This window comes from Lampris incognitus, chromosome 10 (assembly GCF_029633865.1).
Source record: "Lampris incognitus isolate fLamInc1 chromosome 10, fLamInc1.hap2, whole genome shotgun sequence".
NCBI classification, from domain to species: domain Eukaryota; kingdom Metazoa; phylum Chordata; class Actinopteri; order Lampriformes; family Lampridae; genus Lampris; species Lampris incognitus.
This window is the reverse complement of record NC_079220.1, coordinates 3,469,829-3,495,820: the sequence shown is the minus strand read 5'-3', so window position 1 is coordinate 3,495,820 and position 25,992 is coordinate 3,469,829. Positions and strand designations below refer to the sequence as shown.

Genomic DNA, 25,992 nt, shown 5'->3' with positions numbered 1-25,992 from the left:
TAAACCCGGGAAAAGGAACATCGGCCGATCGTACGGGTGAGAAACAAGAGCGGCGCCGTGACCCTCCACCTGCAAAACCGTAGAACCACTGTAGAGAACAAAACCCCGAACCAGAGCGACTGGGCGCGGTTCAGAGACAAACCACGTGGAAAGGGAGGAGGGGGAGGGGGGGAGGGGGGAGTCTCCGGGTGAAGTCTGGGCAACGGTTTTCTGTTCGGAGACGAGGGGAGGACAAGCGGGTAGCGTCGTCGCTGGATGGATGGCGGCTGAATTCCATCCGGAGACGCGAGCACGCAGCGAAACCACGAAAACCTGTGAGGGGGGGGGGGGGGGGAGCAGTTGGGAGAGTGAAAAAAAAAAAAAAACCCTTAAGACGCCATCTTTTCCAACACACAACTGAGCTTTCCACAGACGAACGGGGAGACTTCACACTGTGGGGGCCATCTTGTTCCTTCGGCTGCAGGCATTTCACTGCCGTCCGTCACTTCTTGGTGAGCTGGCGCAGACTTTCAAGTTATCTGAAGAGCAATAAAGACGGGGTTTTTGCCAGCACGACTGCAGTGTCTTAATTTTTAGATTTAAATCCACCGACACGCCACACTCAACAGAGGAAGAAGAAGAAAAAAAAAAAAAAAACTCAAGGAAAAATAAAGACTCATCTAGTTACAAATTATTTTCTCATTATACAAGATACTCCAAGTATTAAACACAACGGCCTTGTGGAATTAAAAATCTAATTAAAAAATGTAAAAACTTAAATTACTAACACACACTGAAATCATATATACAGGGAATGGGAAGCTGGAGGTGGTGGTGGTGGTGGGGGGGGGGGTGTTAGGAATTCCCATAGACTGGCACGCAACTGTCCGGATAGCAACACGCTGCGCTCCCCTGCACCCTCCAGGGGTCGCTAGCAGGAGCACACAGGAGCGGATCAATGGACCACCGAACTGAGAGGCTGAGCAGGGACTGCCCATCGTGTCCAGGCTGCTGAATGGCTACTCGTACAGCAAAGAGGCATCTGGTTGTGGCTAAAATATGCGCTTGCGTTTCAGGTAGGAGTCTGCGTAGTGACCGCCCAGGCCCTGGGAGTGCTGGCCCACGTAGCCTCCCTCCGGACTCGGCTCTGGAGACGGGATCAGCCGAGAGAAGACGCGCTTGTGGCCGCCGATGGGAGTCTAGAAAGCACAGTGGAGGACAGGCAGGTTAACAAGCAGCCTGAAGTAGAAATACTACACAAAGGAGAGGATAAACTACACAAAAGGAGAGGATAAACTACACAAAGTAAAGGGAAAAGGAGAAATGACCTTCATGTCTCCGAGGCCGGACTGGAAGCTTGTGTGGCTCACTGGAGGCATTCCTACAGCCTGAGGACAGACAACCAGCTCCGGTAACACACAAACCACGCCATCATCCACAACCCACCAGCATTTACCCCAAAATACCCCAGCTCCACTTTTCAAAGCTGCACCAAGTGATAATTTTGGTATTAAAGTTCAAAACATATCTCACCTCCATTACGAGGTCATAAATACTTCCAAGTTATTGGAAATAACTTGGAAATATTAATATAGTAATAATTTATCAATTCATCAATAAATGATAAATATAATAAATAAATATCAAGCAATCAAGTAACATTTATATAGCGCTTTTCTAGCGCTATAAAAATGCAACTTGACTGATTTACTAATCTATTAATTATTTATTGATCTATTAATTTAATTTACTAATTATTTATAACATATTTATTTATTAATAAATTTGATTTACTAATATTAATAATATCCCAGGATATTAGGGCAGGACAAAACATAGGGAAGGATGTGATTTGATTGGACAGTGCAAAACATGTGATATTATTGGTTGGAATGACACTTGCCCACCCGCTTGGACTTAGAGATGCAATCACAAAAACTTGGCTGTTTTACAAGTTAAGCTCATTACAAAACTGATTTTTTTTCATTACTTGTCAATTAGGTGCCCAATATGACCGGAGAAACGAGCCAATGATTATGAATATGACCGGAGAAACGAGCTAACGCTTGTGAATATGACCGGAGAAACGAGCTAACGATAATGAATATGACCGGAGAAACGAGCTAACGATTATGAATATGACCGGGGAAACGAGCTAACGCTTGTGAATATGACGGGAGAAACGAGCTAACGCTTGTGAATATGACCGGAGAAACGAGCTAACGCTTGTGAATATGACCGGAGAAACGAGCTAACGATTGTGAATATGACCGGAGAAACGAGCTAACGATTGTGAATATGACCGGAGAAACGAGCTAACGATAGTGAATATGACCGGAGAAACGAGCTAACGATAATGAATATGACCGGAGAAACGAGCTAACGATTATGAATATGACCGGAGAAACGAGCTAACGATTATGAATATGACCGGAGAAACGAGCTAACGATTGTGTGAATATGACCGGAGAAACGAGCTAACGATTGTGAATATGACCGGGGAAACGAGCTAACGATTATGAATATGACCGGGAGAAACGAGCTAACGATTATGAATATGACCGGGAGAAACGAGCTAACGATTATGAATATGACCGGGAGAAACGAGCTAACGATTATGAATATGATGGGAGAAACGAGCTAACGATTATGAATATGACTGGAGAAACGAGCTAACGATTATAAATATGATGGGAGAAACGAGCTAACAATTATGAATGTGATGGGAGAAACGAGCTAACGATTATGAATATGATGGGAGAAACGAGCTAACGATTATGAATATGACCGGAGAAACGAGCTAATGATTGTGAATATGACCGGGGAAAAGAGCTAACGATTATGAATATGATGGGAGAAACGAGCTAACGATTGTGAATATGACCGGAGAAACGAGCTAACGATTGTGAATATGACCGGAGAAACGAGCTAACGATTGTGAATATGACCTGAGTAACGAGCTAACGATTGTGAATATGACCGGAGAAATGAGCTAACGGTTGTGAATATGACCGGGGAAACGAGCTAATGGTTGTGAATATGACCGGAGAAACGAGCTAACGATTGTGAATATGACCGGAGAAACGAGCTAACGATTGTGAATATGACCGGGGAAACGAGCTAATGGTTGTGAATATGACCGGAGAAACGAGCTAACGGTTGTGAATATGACCGGGGAAACGAGCTAACGATTGTGAATATGATGGGAGAAACGAGCTAACGATTATGAATATGATGGGAGAAACGAGCTAACGATTATGAATATGATGGAGAAACGAGCTAACGATTGTGAATATGACCGGAGAAACGAGCTAACGATTGTGAATGCAAGGTCAGAGTTAAGGGTCAAGTCCTGTCTAGCGTTTGTACCAATAAACTACGACTTTTAGAAAAAACGATGGCTTGTAAAAAGGAACAGAGAGTTAAGAAGCGGAAGCTGCTCCAGCCTCACCTTGTTGAGCTGGCTGGAGGGGAGGTTGCCACCGCAGGAGACCCCTGACGCAGAGCTGAAGTAGGAGGTGAGCGGGGGGCTGGCAGGGAAGCTGTAGTGGGAGGACTGCTCGCTGTAGTCAGGCTGATGACACAGCTGCACAGAAACACACCGTTTACACACATTAACACTCCCAACCAGGCAACACCCGTCAAACAACCAATGGGGGGGGGTTTAGTTCTGATGAGATTTTAGCTTATGTTGAATATTTCAACTTTAAATCTGCGTGGTCTGGACTACAGAACTTGTAGGCCAGTTTGTCAGAAGAGTGTCTCCTCTTAATGGCCCTTAAAGATACAAAAAAAGGTGAATAACATTTTTATTTTGGATTTTCCCCCCTTTGTTCTCTCAAATTGTATCCGGCCAATTACCTCACTCTTCCGAGCCGTCCCGGTCACTGCTCCACCCCCTCTGCTGATCCGGGGAGGGCTGCAGACTACCGTATGCCTCCTTCCATACATGTGGAGACGCAAACTGCTTCTTTCCACCTGACAGTGAGGAGTTTCACCAGGGGGACATAGCACATGGGAGGATCATGCTATTCCCCCCGTCCCCCCCAGACAGGCACGCCTACTGACCAGAGGAGGCACTAGTGCAGCGACCAGGACACATACCCACATCTGGCTTCCCACCCGCAGATACGGCCAATTGTGTCTGTAGGGACGCCCGACTAAGCCGGAGGTAATACGGGGATTTGAACCGGTGATCCCCGTGTTGGTAGGCAATGGAATAGACCGCCACGCTACCCGGACACCATTATTGCACAGTATTGCTCAAACACAATTTTAACTCAACTAATCCAGGTATCACAGAATATCAGAATAAAAGATTGGATCTGAAACTGCAAAGCCTCTGAACAGAATCTCCAATAGGCCCGGGAACAAACCCGGGCCTATTGGAGATTCACACACAAAATCATACTGAGCCCAGTTGAACTTTGATCTTACCTGTGGTCCAAATCCTGGCAGGTCTCCAGCGTCCAGGCTCTCCTGCTGTTCATATAGATGGGCCAGTGGATCCTGAAAACACACACACACACACACACACACACACACACACACACACCATGAAGTCCATAAACAACAAGCAGCGTTGGACACGGGCAGCATTCGTACCCAGGATCAGTTTAAGGTCACACTAACCTGCAGAACATCGGGGCTTATTAATGTTTAACCAGTCACAAGCTCACTAGCTCTGAAGCAGAGCAGGACTCAGGGTCTACCTGGTGCAGGGGAGGGTACTCCGGGCTGTAAGACTCCTGGTAGCGCAGGCTGTAGCTGGAGTGCAGGCCCTGGTTTGCGCGCTGGTTGGACATGTTGCTTAGCGTTGGCCTCTTCCTGTACGGGTGGGGTCTGCAGGTTCCTCCTGTGCGAGGGAGGACACGGAAATAAACCCGGAGCCTCGGAGCAGATGAGAGATTAGCCAGCGGAGGAGAGCCCAAAGACAAATGGAGCGTGAAAAGGCATCTCACCTGAGGGGAATACGCTGTGGACGTTGAGGAAGGCACTCTGTGGGAGATTCACCTCTTTGGGAGGGTCTCCCAGTATAGACACCTGGGGGAGACGCAGGAAACACTTTTATTTCCACGTCATTATTAATGTATGTGGAACTTACAAGTCGCTATGGGAAAGTTGTTTTTTTTGGGGGGTGGGGGGAGATTTTCTCCCCAATTGTACTCGCCCAGCTACCCTATTTCCAAGGCTTAGCGTTTTTTACCGATTTTCACCGAAAAATATCCAGATTTTTAAACTACCCGGATTTTGTTTCCATGGATCCAAAAGTTGTTCCTGTTCGTGTGAGGTTATGTAACAGTGTCCTCTTGTGATGAAATTCAGCATGCTGGATGGCTTTGAAAAATAAAAACCCAAAACGCTGAGCCTCGCCTATTTCCGAGCCGTCGTGGCCGCTGCTCCACCCCCTCTGCTGAGCCGAGTGAGGGCTGCAGACTACCACATGCCTCCTCCCATACATGTGGAGTTGCCAACCGCTTCTTTTCACCTGACAGTGAGGAGTTTCACCAGGGGGACGTAGTGCGTGGGAGGATCACGCTATTCCCCCCAGTTCCCCCTCCCTCCCAAACAGGTGCCCCGACCGACCAGAGGAGGCGCTAGTGCAGCGACCAGGACACATACCCACACCTGCCTTCCCACCCGCAAACACGGCCAGTTGTGTCCGTAGGGTCGTCCGACCGAGCCGGAGGCAACACGGGGGATTCAAACTGGTGATCCCCGTGTTGGTAGGCAACGGAATAGACCGCCACGCTACCTGGACGCCCCGGGTAAGCATATATTTGATGATATTTTGGCAGAGTATACAACTTTACTTGGCAGGAGCTGGAGTAAACTGAAGAGGATTTAAGTGAAATGAAGTGACAGGACAAGTGGCGTTCACAATGAATTCTGGGTATTGTAGGAGCAGCCGAGTCTGGTCAGAACTTTACCAAGCAGAAACATTTCTTGGCCAACACTGGCCATATTTGAAATTCTTTTGCGTGCACAATAACGACAGCAAAATTCCCCTCTAAAACAAAGACAGGCAAGTCAGCGTTAGTGGCAGATGACACAAAAGGCTATTTTTTTGCCACCTCACCCCTTGTGATGTGAGCCCCTCTGCCCCCATCATGCCCCCCATCAGAGGCAGAGAGATGCCCTGCAGGTTGGGAGGGGGAGTCTGGGGGAAGGTGCAGCCGGTGGTGGGGGACTCCTGCTCCCGCCCCATGGCTCGGCCCACAGACATGGACTTGAGGGGGGCGAAGGGATCTGACTGCAGGCCAAGACCCGGAACCACGCCACCTAATGGACAAAAGGAGGAAGACGCTGCCATGAGCTCACAATGTCAGGATGAAGATGCAAGTAAAACACCAAGACCAGAGAGGGAGGGAGTGTGAGCAACAGGCAAACAGAGTGACAGATGTTCGGCATCAAATGAAAAACTTTTTTTTTTTTAAAAATAATCCACTGCGTCTGGAGTGGGTGGATGCCAAACCTTGGGGTAAGTCTCCGCTGAGCAGATGGACGCCCTGTTGGAGCGGCAAAGCCAAAGGATTGTCCCCGATGAGTCCTGCCTGCTGGCCAGAGGGGGAGAGCAAGAGAGAGAGAGAGAGACGGGTGATCGGGGGTCGGTGTCAGGGCAGGGTCAGAGCGCTGCACGGGCACACTTCACCAGCGGCGAGGCTTACTCACCGCCACGTACGTGATGTAGCGTTCGGCGCAGCTATTTACACTTTCCAAGCACAGTGAGAGGAGCACACCCACACCACTGCTCACAACCCCCAAACCACAGACGGAAAAACTGCAAGAAAACCTCTCCAGCGGGAGCACTTAACCAATCCATCACACACACACACACAAAACTAAGGCTGCCATCACTGCACACTCTACAAATCTACACACACACACAGCATTATCACTCACACAAGGCACGAGGCGGTTCTCTTTATTGTGTAGCACCTGAGCCCACAGTAGATGGTTTCCCAGAAAGGCTTGCTGATGGGGACATGGCAGAGAGAGAGAGAGAGAGAGAGCATATAGTAGGAGAAAGGAAGGAATGAGTGGATAAACACATGCAAGAGAGAGAGAGAGAGAGAGAGAGAGAGAGAGAGAGAGCATATAGTAGGAGAAAGGAAGGAATGAGTGGATAAACACATGCGAGAGAGAGAGAGAGAGAGAGAGAGAGCATATAGTAGGAGAAAGGAAGGAATGAATGGATAAACACATGCGAGAGAGAGAGAGAGAGAGAGCATATAGTAGGAGAAAGGAAGGAATGAGTGGATAAACACATGCAAGAGAGAGAGAGAGAGAGAGAGAGAGAGAGCATATAGTAGGAGAAAGGAAGGAATGAGTGGATAAACACATGCAAGAGAGAGAGAGAGAGAGAGAGAGCATATAGTAGGAGAAAGGAAGGAATGAGTGGATAAACACACGCGAGAGAGAGAGAGAGAGAGAGAGAGAGAGAGAGAGCATATAGTAGGAGAAAGGAAGGAATGAGTGGATAAACACATGCGAGAGAGAGAGAGAGAGAGAGAGAGAGAGAGAGAGAGCATATAGTAGGAGAAAGGAAGGAATGAATGGATAAACACATGCGAGAGAGAGAGAGAGCATATAGTAGGAGAAAGGAAGGAATGAGTGGATAAACACATGCGAGAGAGAGAGAGAGAGAGAGAGAGCATATAGTAGGAGAAAGGAAGGAATGAGTGGATAAACACATGCGAGAGAGAGAGAGAGAGAGAGAGAGAGAGAGAGAGAGAGAGAGAGCATATAGTAGGAGAAAGGAAGGAATGAATGGATAAACACATGCGAGAGAGAGAGAGAGCATATAGTAGGAGAAAGGAAGGAATGAGTGGATAAACACATGCGAGAGAGAGAGAGAGAGAGAGAGAGAGAGAGAGAGCATATAGTAGGAGGAAGGAAGGAGTGAGTGGATAAACACACACACACGACAGAAAGAGAGAGAGAGAGTATGAGAGAGAGAGAGAGAGTATGAGAGAGGTACCTGTTGGGCCTGGGCCTGGTTCTGCAGCAGCAGCTGCAGCAGGGCGGCAGAGAGGGCCGGGTTGGCGAGCAGTGGCATGGCAGGTGCTGCCCCGAGGAGACCTGGACATGGAGAACACAACCAGTCAGAAACTGCAGCGTCGCCCAAATCCTCCACAACACGACCACACCAGTCTCTGCTACAATACAGCAACCCACGTCTGCGCTTTGAGGCACAGGATGGCGCTCTGCATGTTCGTGGCTCAGAGATGCAGACCGCCGTTCCCGCTCTTTTTCGGAAACCATTCTCCAGGACTTTTCAATGACATTTTCCACGACTTTATATAGGATATCCACCCATTACCCACACAGCTTATCCTGTCTCAAGGTCACGGGCAGAGCAAACTAAGCGGCTGCTTATGCCCCCCCCCCCCCAAGAGTGCTTGAAATGTCTAACACGACAGGTTAATAAATATATGTATTTTTGTGTGTGATATATCATATCAGTAGTAATCACCAAAAACAAAATATTTTGATATCATGTTGTTAACAGACTGACAAATGAATGCTACTGGTTTAATCATTTCCGCTGCCTATGTCAGAGCTGGGGTCAGGTTCATGCGCATTATAACTGTAAGCAAGTACATTGCGACAGTATGTCACCTAAAAGGGTTTATCCGTCTGGCGCAGAGAAGCGAAAGAGGAGGGAAGCAGAGGAGGCCAAAGAAACAGCAGGATAAAGGTATGTTTTCACGACCAATTAGGGCATGTTATCATGAACATTCACTAACAATAACGTTAGTTAAATAGATGCCTCAAACGAGCCAAGGTATGGTGAGCTAACGTCAGCTAGCATAGTTAGCTAGCTAGAGCTTTAATCTAACATTTAGCTAACAAAATATACCAGTAGCGACAGTTAGCCATTTAAGATAGAAATGTCTGTTGCTACCATTGATAGAGCTATGATGATTTAAGATGTCAGTGCTGTTTTAGGATGTTTAAACAACACGCAAATTGGACATAATATTGTCAGTGGTGGGAGGTGGGTTTAGCGTGGGGGGGTAGTGAGGCGGGGGGCAAATCAAATTCTGCTTAGGGCCCCATAAAGCCTTGAGCCGGCTCTGGTCACGGGGATGCTGTAGCCTATCCCAGCAGTCATCGGGTGGCAGGCAGGGAGACACCCTGGACAGGCCGCCAGGCCGTCACACAGGGTCGCGCCCCCCCCCCCCCCCACCACCATTTTTCGAGCCCTGTGATGTCTGCGGTGCAGAAAATGGATGGACTCATGGAACATAGACATAAAAATGATTACAGATGTAAAAAACACTAAGGACGTGGACTGCTGGTGTCCTTCTACAGATCCACTATCGAGATCATCCTCACATACCGCATGCCGGTGTGGTTTGCTGGTTGCTCCGCTGCAGACAAAAAGGCTCTCCAGAGAATCACCAGGACAGCAGAAAAAAAAAATCATCGGTGGCCCCCTCCCCTTTCAGACATCGCCCACAGCCGGACCCTCTCAAGAGCCAAAAGCATCATCGAGGACAATTCACACCCCGGCAACCACCTGTTTGAACTATTACCCTCTGGCAGGCGCTTCAGGCCCGTCAGATCCAAAACCACCAGATTCGCCAATAGCTTTTTCCCAAACGCAATAATCGCACTAAACAAACATAGTTAACCCTCTCACAGCCACCGCTCGCACTTTAATACCTGCACTTTATCCCATTGCTGCTCCTTTATTAATCTTGTCTTGCTATTGTGTAATTTATTCCATTGCCGGTTTATCCCGTTGCTTTTTTTAAATCATTCTTGTCTATTTAATGTGTGCTTTTTATTTATTTTATTGTTGCACCACAGCGGAGTTGCACTCCCAGTTTCGTTGTATTGAAAAGTACGATGACAATAAAGGCATTCAAATTAAAATTCTTTAGTGGAGAGAACGATCGGGAATTTACAGTAATCTGTTCTTGGACCAGCCGTCGCCCTTCTTTTTTCAGACACTGTCACGATTCTGTCTTTGTGCACATCGCAGCGAACACACCAGCCCAAATGGATTTGTTGTATGGGGCAGAAGAAAAATGTCAAAGCGACCAACATCAAAGAAGTCATTATGCCCCCCAAAAAAAACCCAACCAAAGCTAAAACACCAATTTTGCTTTTGTCTTCATTTACTGTAGTTCAATACGCACTTTATTACTCGGTGTAAAAATAGGTAAAAAGAGAAAATGAAAACGGGAAAAACAAACAAAATTAGGGAATTCTTTCGTTTTTCCATTTCTTTAACATTTCCTGATTGGTTAAGAACATGAGAGGCAGCCCTCTAAGAAAAACACCCAAGTGTATTGTGCAAGTATGTGGTTGAACACATCTGTGCACATCTGCGTCAGCGTGACCCACGCGCAGCCGTGCGACGGAGGCTTTGGTCCAGGGGCGGAGGGGGAAATCTCACCTTGTTTGCGTCCGTGCGTGAGAGGGTTGAGCAGCATCTTGAGGGTGGCTGGGTTACTGAGGCCTGTGAGGATCTGCAGGGCCGTGGGTTCGGGGAGAAGACCCTTCCCTCTGTTCACAGCCTGACGGAAAAGGAGAACACACAGGCAATCCATCACAATGCTGAAGACAAAATAGCACCAGCACTCCAGGAAACGGTGTGATCACAGCCACAGAGGGCAGTTTTCTGGGTGGCATACGACAAAATCACCAGTGACCGCCTCCACGCCATCCATACCGTTTATGTCAATGACAAGAATTTAAGCACATACTATTGTTACAAGGTTAAAAAAAAAATAGATGCACAAAACACACTTTGAAATAGATCCTGTAGTGGACTGGGAGCCAGTGGAGTCAGGCGAGTATGGGGGGGGGGGGGTATGTGGGCTCACTCTTTTGAGTTGGTGAAGACTCTGGCAGTACTGTTCTGAATGAGTTGTAGACGGTTGATAGAACTGACTGGAGTATCGGAGAGAAGGGCATTGCCATGATCAATTCAGGATAAGATTCGTGCTTGGGCCGGTTTTTTCATGTCATTTTTTGAAAGTGAGGGCTTCAGTGGCTATATTTTTAAGGTGAAAATAGGATATTTTGCAGATATGTTTGATATGGGCTTGGTGGTCCCTATCAGGATTGCCTCGGTCTTGCTGCTGTTGAGCTTGAGGAAGTTGTTATTCATCCAGGAGCAGATATCCTCCAGGCAGGAGTTGAGGGTGGAGATTATACTGGTGGAATCGGGGTGCATTTTAATGTAGACCTGGGTGTCATCAGCACAGCATTGGAAGTTGATACTGTGTTGTCTGATAATACGTCCAAGTGGGAGTAAGTAGATTAAAAACAGGATGGGCCCAAGCACCGACCCCTGTGGAACACCGCATATCACTGCAGTGTCATCAGACATAGAAACCCCCAGTGACATGTGAGATCTCCGGTTGGTGAGGTTTGAGGTGAACACTTCAACGCTGTGTCAAGTGACCATGATGTAGGTCTTCAGGCGGTGGAGAAGGATGTTGTGGTCCACGGTGTCGAATGCCATGCTCTGATCGAGTATGACCAGGATGCTGGGTGACCTGGAGTCTACTGTCGTCAACAGATCATTGGCAACCTTTATCAGGCCCATTTCCGTGCAGGCCGGAAACCGGATTGGAGGGCTTCATAAAGTTGATTTTCTGAAAGACGTAACTGGAGCTGTGAGGCCACGACTTTATCTAGAACTTTGGCGAGGAAAGGGAGGTTGGAGATTGGGCTCTAGTTGGACAGGAGTTCTTGATCCAGATTTGGTTTCTTTAAGAGTGGGGTGACAGCCGCTGTTTTAAGATGGATGGGAATCTCTCCACTCCGAAGTGATTTGTTGATGAGTTTGGTGAGGAACTGAACCAGGGTTGGTGAGTTGGCTTTCAAGAGGGGAGTGGGTATGGGGTCACGGGAACAGCTAGTGGGCTTGGATTTGGTTATGATGGCCAAAAGTGCAGATGGTGTAACCTCTTCAACACTAGAATGGCCAAGGCGGTCATTTTGACCGTTTTGGATTTTCAAAGTTTAATAACTGTGGAAAAAAAAAAGATACAGACCTGCTGCTCCCTGAATGCTACTAAAATTGTCTATATTTGCTTTAAAATGAGTTTTAGATCAATTGCACAAAATAGAACATTATCATAAGATCAATCAAAGAAGGTTGAAACAGTGCATCTGGATACAACATTTATTGACAGATACGTTTCATCACTCAACTAAGCGACATCTTCAGTCTAAACTGACTGCAGGTATTCCCACCCTTATAGACAGTACAGTTGCCTAACGACCTAAACCAACAACCAGTACATATGCAAATATGGGTGTGGTCACAAACTAGCGTTTCGATGGCCATGTGTAATATTCACAGAGCATTGGGGAATAGTTGCAATCACAGCATTGTAAGATGGTGACAGATGTACTCTTAGCCCCCCCCCCTCTCGGTTCAGGGATGGTCATTGCCTCTTAACATAGATGGTCTCTATGACTCCCTGTTCAAACCATCGTTCCTCCGTATCAAGGATGTGCACATCCTCATCTCTGAAAGAGTGGCCACTGGCCTGTAGATGGGTGTAGACTGTGGAGTCCTAGTCTGACGGGTTAGCTCTCCTGTGTTGTGCCGTCCTCTTGGCCAGCATCTGTTTAGTTTCCCCAATGTACAAGTCACCAATCCTCCTGGCACTTAACAGCTGCACTATATTGCTCTGTTTGTGCCAGGGGACCAGATCCTTGGGGTGGACCAACTTCTGGTGCAGCGTGTTTTGGGGTTTGAAAGCAACTAAGACGCAGTGTTTGGAAAATACGCGTCTCAGCTTTTCTGACACTCCCACCACCACGGAATCACCACTGGTTTACGATTAGACAGCTGTTGTCCTTCTCTCTTCGATTGGCTGGTACACTGTTTGGGCATCTTCCTGGCTTTGACAAATGCCCAGTTAGGATAACCACACGTTTACGTTCTAAGCTAGGCTACTTCTTCAGTTTTGGTGAGGATGGCTGAGCGCGAGCAACCGAAGTTGGATACAATCCGACCAGCACCCTCTGGCTTAAAAGCCAGGGTATGGAAGCATTTTGGCTTCAATGAAGTTGAAGGGAAAAGGGACCTGGACAAGAGCCACACTATGCAAGTTGTGTCTAAAATAAAATATTTTGGGAACACAACAAACATGAGAAACCATATTTCACGTTTCCACCTGGAGGTGGAGGAAAAACAGCCGGTTGTAGTTGTTGCCAACCAGAGAACAATTGAACAAGTGATATCAAAGCTTCCACCAAACTCGAAAAGGGCGAAGTGAATCACAAAGTCGATCGCAACTTTTATTGCGAATGATTTGTGCCCCAACGCAGTCATTGAGAACCAGGCCTTTCGGGCTATGCTGCACACCGAGCCGCCCCGGTTGCTGCTACACCCCATCTTCCGATCCGAGGAGGGCTGCAGACTACCACATGCCTTCTTCGATACATGTGGAGTCGCCAGCCACTTCTTTTCACCTGAGGAAGATCACGCTATTCCTCCCAGTTCCCCATCCACCTGGACAGGCACCCCGACCGACCAGAGGAGGCACTAGTGCAGCGACCAGGACATATACCCACATCCGGCTTTCCACTACAAGTACTATGATTTTATTTATACTCAAAAAAGTATTATTACAGGGACATAGGTACTCAAGTACTGTAAAGCAATTAGTTACTAAAAAGTAATTTGTTACTTTCACTTTCCACCTCTGCACACTGTGTTTCGTCAGTGTTTCTTTTTTTTTTCTCGACCCCCCCCTTTCTCCCCAATTGTACCTGGCCAATCACCCCGCTCACCAAGCCATCCCGGTCGCTGCTCCACCCCCTCTGCTGATCCGGGGAGGGCTGCAGACTACCACATCTCCTCCGATACATGTGGAGTCGCCAGCCATTTCTTTTCACCTGACAGTGAGGAGTTTCACTCGGGGGACGTAGCGCACGGGAGGATCACGCTATTCCCCCCAGTTCCCCCTCCCCCTCAAACAGGCGCCCTGACCGACCAGAGGAGGCGCTAGTGCAGTGACCAGGACAGATGCCCACATCCGGCTTCCCACCCGCAGACACGGCTAATTGTGTCTGTAGGGACGCCCGACCAAGCCGGAGGTAACTGGAGATCACCGTGTTGGTAGGCAACGAAATAGGCCGCTACGCTACCCGGACCCCTGGATTTGCTTTCCTTGCCCGTTTAGATTTTCCAGTCATTATTCATGTCTCTGAACAATAAAGGTCAGCACAGTTGAAATTACACGTTGCCATTTTATAAGGGAATCAACACTGGGGTGAAAGTGGCATCCTCAGCCGTAGTTATTTACCATGGTTTGGGCGGCAATCAGAGCAGCCAGCATACTTCTTCCAGGAGGACCAGGGGCACAGAAGGACACCCGTATCTGAGTCCCACCAAGCATCCTGCCATCAGCCAACCTCTGCACCTCCTCCGCCATTTCCGCCGTAGCATACTCCAACACCACAAAACGGCGGAAACTTCCATCCTGCCCCTGAGCCAGCTGTGGAGCAAAAGAAAGACAATTAAAAAACAAACAAGTCAACCTCACTACGTGTGCGCAACATTTCAATGTGGTAAACCAATACCACAAACATGTACACAGCCCGCTTTCGACACAGATTCTGGGGTATCCAGACTACACATGTCAGTTTTTTATTCATTTCCAACTCAACTCTTGACAGCTCAGATTCTAGTCACTAGTTTTACATATCTATTTCAGATGTTAATATTGCACTGTCTCGTGAGGTGAAAATGCACACCACTATCATCTGGGGAATAACTTTGGATACAGCAAAAGCAATATGGCTGATCGTTATGAAAAAGACAAACAAGTTCAAAGTACCAAAAACCTCCCCAGGACAAAGCAGAGTACCACCACGCTATCTTTTACAATATTATATTGCTGTTCAACAACAGTATTCAGTTCTCAAGATGGCAGCCAGTTGGGTCAGTATCTCCAACTTCATTTTGTAGTTCCCATCTCCGACCACCAGGTGGCAGGTGCAGTATTGCAAAAGGGCTGAGGCACAAAAACAGCAGCATCACACTAGCTGACTTCATGCATATTGAGGCCTTACGACATTTGTCTAAAATGGACAAGATATTGTACTATATTAGTGTTGGTAGTATAATACATCACAAAATACTGACTCTGGTTTTGTGCTGCGGTAGTGCAGTAGAGATAGGGGGTTATCTGCACCATGCTTGTTTATATATATTGTTCTTATTTTATCTTTTATTTCTATTCGTTTCTGTTTTTCTTGTTTCTATTCGTTTCTATTTTCTTGTTAGTTTTTTTTGTACTAGAGCGCAAGTGTCTGTATAGAACCCAACTTTCCCTCGGGGATGAAGAAGGTGTTCCGATTCTGATCACGAAACTGTATTGCTAAGTTCTTGCCAGTACACAACCCTGGCAGTTAGCAGCAAGTGTCCATGTTACACTGATTCTGATAAATTCCTAGAATTTGGGACATTTTCCCCCCTTTTGTCCTCCACTTGTGTCTTTTCATTTGGCTCGCCGAACTGTTCCTCTGACGAACATCATAACTCATCTCACCGGATCCTTTAGTGTTTCATAACATCAGGTTTCAGCCCCGCAACCCGTACAAACCAGCGTGGCGCAGCATTTTAACCTATGCTGAATCATCACAGCCTCCGACGCAAATCTTGAATAAATGCGCAAATCAGGAAGCGGCAGGAAAGAGGGGGGAAATGCTGGGCCGGCGCTCTCTCCCGTTCCAGAAAGGACCTGCTGAATGACAGCACCTGCTCACCGCCACACAAAACTGCTGCACCCAGCGCTATAGAAACTACGCTGGACTAAAAAGAAAGCAGGGCAAAGGTGAGACCTGGTGAGAGGAAATAGGAATGACTTTTTTTTAAATCTGCCGTCAACTGTATCACGCGTGAAACTTACCATCCTCCTCGTACTACTGACATTGTCCTACACTCTGTCCACATTTTTCAAATTCAACATCGTATGGTACTTCAGTCAACATTGGTTGCTTTTGAATATGCCCCCCTCCCTTTTCAACCCCGACTGCACCTGGCCAGTTACCCCACTCTTCCGAGCCGTCCCAGTCGCTGCTCCACCCCCTCTGCCGATCCGGGGAGGGCTGCAGACTACCACATGCCTCCTCTGATACATGTGGAGTCACCAGCCGCTTCTTTTCACCTGACAGTGAGGAGTTTCACCAGGAGGACGTAGCGCAGGGGAGGATCACGCTATTCCCCCCAGTTCCCCCTCCCCGCTGAACAGGCACCCCGGCCGACCAGAGGAGGCGCTAGTGCAGTGATCAGGACACGTACCCACATCCCGCTGACCCTGCCAATTGTGTCCGTAGGGACCCCCGACCAAGCCAGAGGTCACATGGGGATTCGAAATGGCGATCCCCGTGTTGGTAGGCAACGGAATAGATTGCTGGGCTACCCGGACACCCCCTCGAAGACTTTTCTTACTGCTGTTTTATTGCTTTTGAACGAATGAAAGTCAAAGGGACTGTATCATACATGAGGATATGACTCCCTAGATATTAGAAAACCATTAGCGGTGGACAAGTGTTACTGTGTGTGTGTGTCTGTGTGTTCCATTTCACCTGGCAGAAGATGGGTGCATGTATGTCGGCCAGGGCATTGCGGAGGTCCTGGGCGGTCAGCAGGCTGGGCGGGAGGCGGTCCACACACAGGCACCTGGAGTGCAGCAGCAGGTAGGTGAGGGAGCCTACCTCAGTCCAGTGAACATACAGCATGCGGGACCCCAGCTGCTTCCCGAGGAGCTCCGACTTGGCACGTGCCGCCGAGTCCTTTTTCATGTACTCCACGAAGCCGTAGCCCTTGGAGTGGCCGGTGGTGGCGCTGTACACCAGGAAACAGCGTTCCAGGTTCCCGAAGGGGCGTACCAGCTCCTCGAACTGCTGCTGAGTGAAGGCATGGGGCAGGTTGGCGATGCAGAGCAGGGCGTCGGTGGGCTGCAGCTGCACAGAGATCTCCCTCTCCCGCAGCACGTGCTGGTGGAACTCCTTGATGGCGCACTGAGCCTGCTCCCCGTTGAGCAGGGTGACGAAGGCTGGGGAGGAAGAGCGTGCACGGTGAGAAAAATGTGTTGTGGGAGGGTGATCGCATTTGTGCATCTACGAGCAGCTGACAAGCCTACGGCAGGAGAGCAGAGGTGCTGCGACTCCCGCTCCCTCGGCTGCAGCAGCACAGCTGAAAGGCCAAACTGGTGAAACGACGTTATTAAGAATGAAAGAAACTTTATTCAACATTGTGTGCTTTTTTTATTTTTTTCCCCTTTTGCTCCCCATATGTACCCGGCCAATTACCCCAGTCTTCCAAGCCAATTACCCCGATCTTCTCTGCTCCACCCCCCTCCGCCGATCCGGGGAGGTCTGCAGACTACCGTGGAGTCACCAGCCGCCTCCCCTCACCCGACAGTGAGGAGCTTCACCAGGGGAACGCAGTGCGTGGGGAGGATCACACTATTCCCCCCAGTCCCCCCCCCCCCGAACATGAGCCCCGACCGACCAGAGGAGGCACCACTGCAGTGACCAGGACACATACCCACATCCGGCTTCCCACCTGCAGACACGGCCAATTGTGTCTGTAGGGACGCCCGAACAAGCCGGAAGCAACACGGGGACTTGAACCGGCGATCGCCGCGTTGCTAGGCAACGGAACAGACCACTACTCCACCTGGAAGCACCTCAACATTGTATTCTTACACTCGGCCATACTAGATTGTTGTTAGATGTGACTGTGTCAGCCCTGTGATGGATCTGCTGCCTGTCCAGGGTGTCTCCTCGCCTGCCACCCAACGACTGCTGGGATAGGCGCCAGCATTCCCGCGACCCAACTTCTGATAAGTGGCTTGGATAATGTATGGACCCCCCCCCCCTTTTCTCTTCCCAATTGTACTTGGCCAATTACCCCACTCTTCCGACCTGTACTAAACCATGCTGGGGTAAACACACCGTCCCGGTCTCTGCTCCACCCCCTCTGCTGATCCGGGGAGGGCTACAGACTACCACATGTCTCCTCCCATACATGTAGAGACGCCAGCCACTCCTTTTCACCTGACAGTGAGGAGTTTCACCAGGGGGACGCAGCGCGTGGGGAGGATCACGCTATTCCACCCAGTTCCCCCTCCCCCCTGAACAGGCACCCCAACCGACTACAGGAGGCGCTAGTGCAGGGACCAGGACACATACCCACATCCGGCTTCCCGACCGCAGACACAGCCAATTGTGTGTAGGGATACCCGACCAAGCCGGAGGTAACACGGGGATTCAAACCGGCGATCCCCATGTTCGTAGGCAACGGAACAGACCACACGCCACTCGGATGTCCAACAAATTGAGTTCTTACAATGAACGTGTTCTCTGCACGTAACCCATCCTATTGTAATGGAGCAGTGGGCAGCTGTAGCGCCTGGGGACCAACTCCAGTTCTTCTTTCCACTGCCTTGCTCAGGGGCAGAGAAGGAAGTATTAACCCTAACATGCATGTCTTTATGATGGTGGGAGGAAACCCACGCAGGCACAGGGAGAAGAACAAGCATGGGGAGAACACGCAAACTCCACACATAAAGGACCTGGGACAGCCTGGGGTTCAAACCCAGGACCTTCTTGCTGTGAGGCAACAGTGCTGACCACTGGGCCACCGTGCCGTCCAAAGACACCCATTTTCAAACCACAGTACATACGCTGGTGGCACAGTGGTGCAGTGGTTAGCGCCGTCACCTCACAGCAAGAAGGTCCTGGGTTCGAGCCCCGGGGTAGTCCAACCTTGGGGGTCGTCCCGGGCCGTCCTCTGTGTGGAGTTTGCATGTTCTCCCCGTGTCTGTGTGGGTTTCCTCAGGGGGCTCTGGTTTCCTCCCACAGTCCAAAGACATGTAGGTCAGGTGAAGCGGCCGTACTAAATAGCCCCCCCAGATGTGAATGTGTGTGGGCCCTGTGATGGCCTGGCGGCCTGTCCAGGGTGTCTCCCTGCCTGCCACCCAATGACTGCTGGGATAGGCTCCAGCATCCCTGGGACCCTGAGAGCAGGATAAGCAGTTGGGATAATGGATGGATGGGTGGGTGGAGTATGTATGCTAGTGTCCCCAGGGGGAAGGAAAACACTCATGGTAGCAGAATCTCATAATTCAAATGGGAGCTGTGGCTCTTTAAAAATAAAGCTAATTTCATCATATAATCTGATGTCATACTGGTGTTTTTTTCCTTTTTTATTTCTTTACGTTCCCCTAAAATAAACCGTGTGGTCACAAATCTGATCCGTAGCAGACAGGTTATCAGCCCTAACGAGCGGACACACGAGGCAGAGAACCTCATTTCCCTCCAATTCTGTCCATGTTCATTTTGGACGGTTCCAAATATGTAAATATGTTGGAAATCACAACTGAAACCATCCATTTCGGTCCGACTTCTGCCTTTAACACCATCTGACCGTTTTCAACACACCAAGGCAAACTGTGATATTTTAATGCACATAAATAGTAAAGCCCAACTCGGGAGGCCTGACATTATCATTAACACTTACCCCCGACTAAAAACTACTGCCAGGTTCACCTGAACGGAATCCAAGACCACTTGTCCCTACTGAGGCCGGGATGGTTTCCAACTGCAGGAACGCTACTGCAAACTTCTGACCAGCCATATAAGCCAAGAGAAGCAAATGCCCAGATTTGGTTGACCCAGACTAAACCATACTGGGGTAAACACACCGTCCTGGTCTCTGCTCCACCCCCTCTGCTGATCCGGGGAGGGCTGCAGACTACCACATGCCTCCTCCCATACATGTGGAGTCACCAGCCGCTTTGTTTCACCTGACAGTGAGGAGTTTCACCAGGGGGACGTAGCGCGAGGGAGGATCACGCTATTCCCCCCCCCCTCTCCCCCCCGAACAGGCACCCCAACCGACTACAGGAGGCGCTAGTGCAGCGACCAGGACACATACCCACATCCAGCTTCCCACCCGCAGACACGGCCAATTGTGTCTGTAGGGACGCCCAACCGAGCTGGAGGTAACACGGGGATTCGAACCGGCGATCCCCGTGTTGGTAGGCAACGGAATAGGCTGACACACACACACATATATATATATATATACACACACACATACATACACTTGAGATTTCAAAATGGTAGGGAATGAACCACAGCACTGTAGCACAATAATAGTACTGTGCTACACAACTAGCTGTTGCAGTTCCACACAGGTCCAATACTTTTACTTAAGTAATAACACTGAAGTGTGTTGATGCCTGTTCAATAACCCAGGTACGACAATCACCCAAAGCTGAATCAGTTCACCTGGACACAACGGTTACTGACGCACACGTTTCATCATCATCTAAGTGACCCCTCAGTCTCACATGACTGCAGGTACCCCCACCCTTATAAACAATACAGTGACTGCAGGTACCCCCACCCTTATAAACAATACAGTGACTGCAGGTACCCCCACCCTTATAAACAATACAGTGACTGCAGGTACCCCCCAACCCTTATAAACAATACAGTGACTGCAGGTACCCCCACCCTTATAAAGAATACAGTGACTGCAGGTACCCCCACCCTTATAAACAATACAGTGACTGCAGGTACCCCCCAACTCTTATAAAGAATAAAGTGACTGCAGGTACCCCCACCCTTATAAACAATACAGTGACTGCAGGTACCCCCACCCTTATAAACAATACAGTGACTGCAGGTACCCCCACCCTTATAAACAATACAGTGACTGCAGGTACCCCCCACCCTTATAAACAATACAGTGACTGCAGGTACCCCCACCCTTATAGACAGTACACTGGAATAACGACCCAAACCAACCACCAGTTTCCTATGCAAATACGGGTGTGACCATTAAGCCATCTATGTGATGAGGGAACGACCACCCCTGAAACCGAGGGGGGCCTAAGTGCCCTGACGCACCAATCGGACCCCTACTGGCAGCTTTTTGGTTGATTCAGCATGTTGAATGGGCGGAGCCCGTCGGTGAGAGAGATCACTCTGATTGGCTGTTCAGCTCAGCGGATCAGTGCAGAGCGTACATGCTAGTTGGCCGCCGGCTGTAGTCGGCGGTGTGTTCAAGTGCTACGTTTTGGCCCAGACGGCAGGCGACGTGAGGCGACACAACAGTCGGCCTTCGTCGCCGCTAGTCGGTTTAGTGTGTCTGGGTCCTAAAAGTACATCTGTCACCATCTTCCAATGCTGCGATGCAACCATTCCCCATTCCTCTGTGAGTAGTACACGTGACCATACCAACTCTAGTGAATGGCAGGGCTGTAAGAAAATATCGATACGCTCGAGTATGGCGATATTATCTTTTGTGACACTCCATCGATTCTCAAAACCACTGTATCGATTTTAATTGTTTACATGCAAAGGTTCGTCACAAACATTTTGTGTCGTGTGCAACCCCACGGCCGCTAGATGGCAGTGTTGTAATCTATCTTCAGCCATTTGACTCTTCCACTCCAACCCAACCAGGTAAACTGAGACAGGAAGTAGCATAAGCACAAAGGCCGATGAAACCGCCATATACCACCTTTCTTACAGTATCACAATATGTCACCATATATTCTTACAGTATCGTGATATATTGACTCGTCGCCCCGCATCGTGACACGGTGTGTCAGCTGGTGTGTCCGGCGCGTGCGTAAGTTTTGGGGGCGTGGCTTTGGAGGCATCCTGGTGCTTTCTGATCGGGAAGGGCGGTGTCGACTTCGGTTTGAAAACATTTCCAAGTTCTGCCCAAAATCAATGGCCGCCTATTGCGCCTTTAAATTAAGCCAATAAACGTGAAGTGTGGTGGTTACTTCGCAATGGTTTGAGCCAGTGTTTCTCAACCGGGGGTCCGCGGACCCCTAGTGGTCCGTGGTGTAATTGCAAGGGGTCCGTGAAAATAAAATATCTTTAAATATTTTTGCCCCAAAGAGTGAATAAATGCTATAATGCAATTTAAAATGCATTTTCTACTGTTTCTACCAAATTGCAACCCCCCTCCCCCAAGATCAGGTGGAGGGGTCCTCAGGGTAGATCAAAAATACCAAAAATACCAGTGGTTCTCAACCTTTTTGGGGTCCTTTTAAGCTACAAAACTAACTAAAAAAAACAGTAAGAATCAATTTCGTCTCATTCTTGTGTCACATCTTGACGTCATGACCAATAACATTACAAACCGCCGTACATCTTAATCCCACCCTCACCTGATCAAGGAGCTGGGCGGGTTGGAGGCAGAGAACCGGGTACCGGTACAGCGGAGTACCAGGGGCTGGTTGGCAAGACCAGAGCGAGACTTTTCACTTCTCCGGTGCCGTCAATACCACCGAGGATTCCCAATTTCACAGCAACCACAGTTAAAGTGGTTAATAAAAGGTATAATCTGTAGCTATGGGGGGTACTGCGGTAACACCAGCGCTGTCGAGGAACCTGTCGACTCTTAACCATCGGGTCAAACTGGGGAATTTGTTAGAGAATAGAGACAAAGAGCACCACTCAGAACCCCGATCCTATCAGAGCTAGAGGCAATGACAGGAAGTCTCAGAATGGATTAAAAGCAACGCAAGGGCGTCTGGGTAGCGTAGCGGTCTATTCCGTGACCTACCAACACAGGGATCGCCGGTTCAAATCCCCATGTTACCTCCGACTTGGTCAGGCATCCCTACAGACACAATTGGCCGTGTCTGTGGGTGGGAAGCCTGATGTGGGTATGTGTCCTGGTCACTGCACTAGCGCCTCCTCTGGTCGATCGGGGTGCCTGTTCGGGGGGGAATAGCGTGATCCTCCCACCCGCTACACCCCCCCAGTGAAACTCCTCACTATCAGGTGAAAAGAAGCGGCTGGTGACTCCACATGTATGGGAGGAGGCATGTGGTAGTCTGCAGCCCTCCCCGGATCGGCAGAGGGGGTGGAGCAGAGACCGGGACGGCTCGGAAGAGTGGAGTAATTGACAATTGGGGAGAAAAGGAGGGGGGGGGGCGGAAACTGGCTAGTGTTATCATTCACAAGTAATAAACCAAGCAACTTTTGGTGATGTCTGACCAGAACAACGATGGAAGTGGGGTGGACAGCTGCTCTGCGTGTGTCGCAATTGTGGACTGTACCTTTAAGTTGAGGGTTAAGGTTAGGTAGTATTCAGTACATAACGGTTGTGCGCCGTGTGCGCGTCATGCCTCGTGAAGTTGTGTTTAAACAGATGCAGGCAGATTGGGGGGGAGGGGGGGGGTACGAGAACTGATGGTACTCAAAGCCAATCAGAGTTTTCCGTCATTAAATTAACACGAACGTGCCCACAACAACAGACAGGTGAGCATTTCACCGAGACGCCGAGGCTGGTTGGAAATAACGTTTAAACATATCTACCGAAGCTTTTTGTGGGAAAATAAAATAAAATGAAAAAACAAAACATTGACATGTCTGGTGCCAGAGGTGCTTACAAAATACATTTTAGACAACTGTGGGAGCTCTGTAGATCTGCTGTTTTCAAATACCCTGACATGTAAAAACAAATGGTATTTTCAAATGGGGCAGAGGGAAGTATTTCTCGTCCCGTGGTACCAACCTGTGCCCTTGTACTTGTCCACAAAGCAGTATTTCAAGTCATAACTGGCCAACAGCTCGTGCACCTCCTGCAAAGAGAAAAAAAGAAGAGAGCGGTGTAATCACAGTGTGCCATCACAAACCCCTCTGGTCTCCGAATTCATGAATCCTCATCAAATGCAACGGACCCCCCCCCCCCCCGGGGGGCAGGCCGACCCAAAAACAGAAACGATTTCGACCGGTTAAAGGTTTGGGGTTTGAGCTAAACCGGTGTTTATTAGGAAGCCGGGGGAGAGCAAGGACACCTGCGGGGGGCGTTAAACAACTGACTCATTGTTGTTGGAGAAATTGTTCTGCAATGCTTTGCCCCGCTCACAAACGACTGGCGGTGCTGTCCAGCATTTTCTGAAACGTTTTGTCCCCACGCCTTCCACCTTTTGTTGTGGCAACTCCCGTTCCCATCTCGAACTCCCAGTACTCCCCGTGCAAACAATGGCACGCACGCAGGCCCACCGTTCCCCACCAGTCAGGCACGTTCCAAAAAAAAAAAAAAAAAGTGTGGCATCATGTGAAAAAAATCTGAGGCTACTTAAATAGCCGGCGATGTGAACTAGTAGACCGGTAGGAACTACTAACAAGTGGACTGGACCCGGGATATCAGATGGTATAGACCCCCTGCCCCCCCCCACCCACAGTAAAAACCGTGGATGTGACAACGCGTGGAACATCCTGGCTACATTCAATACAACTCTATTGTCACCGCTCAAAGAACAAGTGCAACAAGTGCAACAAAGTGTACATTCCGCACTCGCACATAGCGCAGATTTGGGTCTTGCCAGGGAGGCGAATATGCGCACAAGTGCCATTTACACGGCACAAGCCGAGCAGCAGGAGTACACACACACACACACACACACACACACACACGTTAAGGGGTGCAGGGGAGTCTGTCAAGTGGGGTCGTGCAGTTGAAACAGAGCTCCAGAAGCCAGTGACCCCTGACCCCTTACGCCACGGGTCACATCATTATGGCGCAGATGAGCCACGACCTGCTAACGAGGAGTAAGTGAAAGGCCGGGCTGGGCGCATCCAGAGGCCGTAGCTGCACCGTTATCGATCACCTGACATTGTGTGGGGCTCTCCATCCCACCGCGAGTTTAGAAACTCGTCCGCTTCGGCGGCTCAGTCGCCTGACGCCAACAAGTGGCGCAAAACCCGTCAAACCAACTTTTAACACTTCTATAAAAGAAACCCTCCCTCCTCCTCCCCTCCCTCCCCCATTAAAGCCGAGCACCGAGCCCGGCAGCCGGGCTGGACTGGGAGCCAGCTAGCGCGCTGGGAGGCTACCTGGCGCTAGCATGGCGAGCGTGTTTCAGCTGACTTAGCCGCTGAGCTAGCGTTAGCCCCCGACGACCCCCCCCCGCCCCGCCGCCGCCGCCGCTGTCAATCAATGATATCAATCGTCCCAACTTTTATCGATTAAAGCACGTTTCGCACACGCGAAAGACGACGACGGGAAGAGCGAAGGGGACGTGGGAAGTACCGGGACGTGTTGGGGGACACGATAGGACGTGAATCACGCCGGTGAACGGGAGAACGTCGCGGATCGATAACAGAAAGAGCGATAAATCTGATCAAGCCCCCCCCCCTTCCTCCTCCCCCCCCGGCGTCCCGCCGCCTTCACCTGGTTGCTGACGTCGTGCGGCAGGTTCTTGATGATGATCTTCCGCCGGTTGTAGAACTCCCGGCGGGTCCTGTCCAGCCGGCTCTCGATCTCCTCGGCGCTCAGCGGCGTCAGCTCCTCGTCGGCCCGGGGGTGACGCTCCTGCCCCGGCGCCGCCGCCACCGCCGACGCCGCCGACTCCTCGTCGTCCGGGCGCCCGTACTCCCCGGACGTCCAGCGCGCAAGGCGGTCGGCGGCGAGGTCGTAACTGTCGTTTTCGTTCAGCGGACGGGGGGCGAAGCCGAGACCGGGCTCCGAGCTCTCGTCTGCCGCAGCGGCGCTAACGGACACGGCGGCCGCCATCGCTCCGTTCGGCAAGTTGCTCTGAAAACACGTTCGACTCGGAGCGGTTTAAACAATACACACGTGGGCGCGTCGCCGCCTCCGATTGGACGAGAGCGGGACGCAGTCGCCATGACGCCCGACGTCACGGCTGGAGGAGGGGCTTGGCTTTTCCGTTTTACTTTTTTTTTTCAATTTTGAAAACGTGTGGCTTAACATATGGTAACGTTGTAGCACTTGCGTGGCCCTCTTTTATTCTATTCTATTTTTTTTGTGGTTTATTTTCTCTGTCGTTTACTATTTGTGTGTCCTTGTTTTGTTGTCGTGGTCTTTGGGCACGTTTGTGTGTACTGTGCTGAGCCTACTCTGCTGTTACAGAGCACACTGGCATTGCCCACGTGTTGGTATACTGGAAGACTTTAACAGAACAGAAAATGATGATCGTCCAATACCAAATGTGATATAGCACTTTTCCAGCTGCAACA

At 49.6% G+C, this 25,992-nt stretch overlaps 1 protein-coding gene across 1 annotated transcript; it reads right to left on the bottom strand.

Annotated features, from left to right (window-relative positions):
• Positions 1-689: 689 nt before the first annotated feature.
• Positions 690-25,528, bottom strand: raver1 (ribonucleoprotein, PTB-binding 1). Its single transcript, XM_056288142.1, has 15 exons — positions 25,187-25,528; positions 23,525-23,591; positions 16,555-17,024; positions 14,268-14,459; positions 10,391-10,511; positions 7,961-8,061; positions 6,883-6,954; positions 6,455-6,533; positions 6,059-6,261; positions 4,941-5,022; positions 4,692-4,834; positions 4,417-4,488; positions 3,431-3,565; positions 1,308-1,367; positions 690-1,178 (listed from the first exon to the last, which is right to left on the bottom strand). The coding sequence occupies exons 1-15, from the start codon at positions 25,526-25,528 to the stop codon at positions 1,032-1,034; spliced, it is 2,286 nt and encodes a 761-aa protein (XP_056144117.1). The 3' UTR covers positions 690-1,031.
• Positions 25,529-25,992: the final 464 nt, after the last annotated feature.